General features: G+C 32.1%; 1 protein-coding gene across 1 annotated transcript; it reads left to right on the forward strand.

Annotated features, from left to right (window-relative positions):
• The first annotated feature begins 301 nt into the window (after positions 1–301).
• LOC131055424 (heavy metal-associated isoprenylated plant protein 28) lies at positions 302–2654 on the forward strand. The gene is made up of 4 exons (XM_057989906.2): positions 302–490; positions 1963–2038; positions 2117–2411; positions 2526–2654. The coding sequence occupies exons 1-4, from the start codon at positions 485–487 to the stop codon at positions 2578–2580; spliced, it is 432 nt and encodes a 143-aa protein (XP_057845889.1). The 5' UTR covers positions 302–484; the 3' UTR covers positions 2581–2654.
• Positions 2655–3153: the final 499 nt, after the last annotated feature.

Below are 3153 nucleotides of genomic sequence, written 5' to 3' on the forward strand. Positions count from 1 at the left end.
AGATCCAATTTGAGAGATGATACATTTGGATAAGAACAAATGGTCGGTAAAGGCATCGACAATTTGAAATTTTATTCATTATTATCTGCAATTGAGTATCCCAGAGACTCTTCATGGTGCACTACTACATTAGTACTACAATATAAGAAGCACTAGATTGTAAACTATCCAATCTCTACAGAATCCTCAAAAGTGAGTACCTTTGTCGGTTCTTGTTTCAGAATAAAGAAGAAATATTTCAAAAGCAAGAAAAAGTGAAGGCACTGACAATTGCATTATCTGATTTGAAGACTTCTCTTAGTTGTAAAGATAGATCCTTTCTGAGTTGTAAAGGTCTCCACCTTTAAAGAGATTTGACATACTTGGTACCACCAAGCTTTATAAAAGTGTACTTCAACTGGGCTTTCTTCAACAAACAAAATCTGTTGGTCTGAGCCTATAATCGATTGAGGACAGTCTTTCAAGTTCACAACTGGTTTTCGCCATGGAGGTAAATTCTATTATTCTCAGGCAATGCTAGAACACTGTTTAAAATCTCTCTAGCTTGCTTTTTTTTTTGAGAGGGTTGAAAATTTGATGCAATTTAATTGTTTACATTTTGATTGCTGTTGTTTCTGAATTTGATTGTGTGAAATTTTTTGTATTCGGTTTCGGATTATCAAAACCAAAACAACAGCTATCAACCTAATAGATTGTGGAAATCTGATTACAGTAGATGACATTTTATATTTACCGAATTCCCCATTGCCTTGAAAAATCACAAAAGAGAGCTTTGAGCTCTATTGTTTTTATTGGAGTTCCTATTAACATGAACTCTGTTTGTTTCAATTGAATTCCCCTTGGTTGTCAATAGCCTCACATTTAGCATTCAGTTTTCAACACTTCTTTTTAATGGAGAGTTACTCAATTTTGGCCAGGAGTATGTAGTAGTCATGATATGGTATACCATGAAATGCTTCAGTTGGTCTCATCTCTGATTGTCATAGATATATACAGGTGATGAAGATATTTAAATGGGTCTATAGTCCGAAGATAAGTCTTGCAAATATCAGAACCTTGATATTTCTTTTTTGGATCAGAAGTTGCATTAAAATACTTGGGAGTGAACTATGATAACTGTTAGCAGGTAACAGACTCATATAATCAACATTTAAATTTTAGCTGCAAAAGTAGTACTTAATCAATTGTCTTTAAGACATTAGACACTGTCCAGATCTAAACAGAAACAGGAAAATTGCTGGGTCTAGACTGTGGATTATTGGCTATGATCAACAAATGGTATAGTTGAACTATTCTCTCAGAAACTATGGTTAAAAACAACTTTAAAGGTGGGGATAAGCTACATAAGATTCTCAGATTGAATGGAAACGGCCAATTCAATAGAGAATCTTCAGAAAGGCTTATATATATTGAATAATAAAGATCCTGAATAGGCCTTAGCACATGCCAAGCGAAAAAGGCTTGAATTTGTTTTATTGCTTGTAGTGTACCCATGTGTTAGTTTTTACTTTATAGGAAATTATATTTTTTGTAAGAATATATTTACTGACCAAATTGAAATTTACCAAGTAGGAAGGCAACAACATAGCCTTCAAGGCTGTAACAAGCAATATTAGTATTGCTTCACAATATATGTTGCAGATTTACTCTTCATGATATTCATCACTTACTTCACCTTGATTCCTTATGTAAACAAATAGTAATTACTTAATGAGAATTGACCAACGTTAGGGTTGTTATATTCCATATTAGCTTAACAGGAAAAAGGTCGCCTTTCATATTGAATTTTAGTTTACTGTAATATTAACCAGTTTTCAATTTTTTTTTCCATCTTCCTACTTTCTTTAATAGATAAGAGTATAAATATAAAGAACCATCTCTATATTACATTGTTTAGTGAATCACATTTGTATGAAACATTTAAAAAAAATGGCAATTTGTTTGATTTTACTCGGTGGGCAGGTTGTTGAATTGCAGGTGAGATTGCATTGCAAGGGCTGTGAGCGAACTGTTCGTAAAGCCCTCTGTAAATTGAAAGGCAAAAATCTTATCCAAAATCTCCATGCTTTTCTTTTGATTCAAACTTTAGCTGATAATCTGTCATAAAATTCTGTAGGTGTGCAAACTGTGGACATAGAAATGAGCTTGCACAAGATAACAGTTGGTGGGTATGTAGATCAGAAGATGGTGCTCAAAACTGTGAGGAAAACAGGAAGAAGAGCAGAGTTATGGCCATTAAATCCTCATCAGCCTGGTCACATTACCACTAAGTCCAAGACAAGCCATTCTTTACATACCAGTTCTACATATACCAAAGTTTATAATAATTATAGAAAGCATGGATACAATGGAAGTTTTGGGTACTTTAAGCTTGCAGATGATGATGAGAAATCAAATAGACGCACTCTCATGTAAGTCTGAGAAAAAATCAACAAATCAAACAAAACAAAGGAACTCAAACACTATTTTATATTTTATCCTGATTGATGTTGCTAAAATGTGCTGATGGATAATCTTTGCTGCAGGTTCATGTTAAGGTCACTTGCTAGATCTTTCCACCTTCCACAGAGAAGACAGTAATCAAACGTTCCAATGTTTAATGTAGTATTTCATTCACAATTTTAATGAATTTCAAACAGAAGTGGTCTATTATACAGTTTGACCTTCAACAATTGTCTGAATACTGTGACTATTATGCTTATCATGGGCTATTGATATATTAAATAGTTGTAAATTCTCATTTCTTGAGCATATTTGGTTTATTCATTTCTAATTGGAAAATTTCTGTTCAAATACAGAAGATTCGTTGCTTTCAATTGTAATATTTTCTTTCTTTCAGATTAAATTTCCAAATCAGCTGGAGGAGCTAACTTTTTATTTTATAACATTTCTGTCATATAAATAAAAACATCTCGTCATATCAAATTAATTAAGTGTAAGGCAAGAAATTTGATTCTGCCAAAAGGAAACAAGATTCTTTTGATAGAAAACTTTAATAATTGTACTAAGATTAAATTAACTTCTAAAATGCTTATGATAAATTAAATCAGTGAAAATATCTATCAATTGAAAAATAAATAAAATGTAATGGTTACATAAATGAAAAATATAGATGTTAAAAAGACAAGTGTCTAGAAATGTGAAGACCTAATT

The sequence above is a fragment of the Cryptomeria japonica genome, chromosome 8 (assembly GCF_030272615.1).
Source record: "Cryptomeria japonica chromosome 8, Sugi_1.0, whole genome shotgun sequence".
NCBI lineage: Eukaryota > Viridiplantae > Streptophyta > Pinopsida > Cupressales > Cupressaceae > Cryptomeria > Cryptomeria japonica.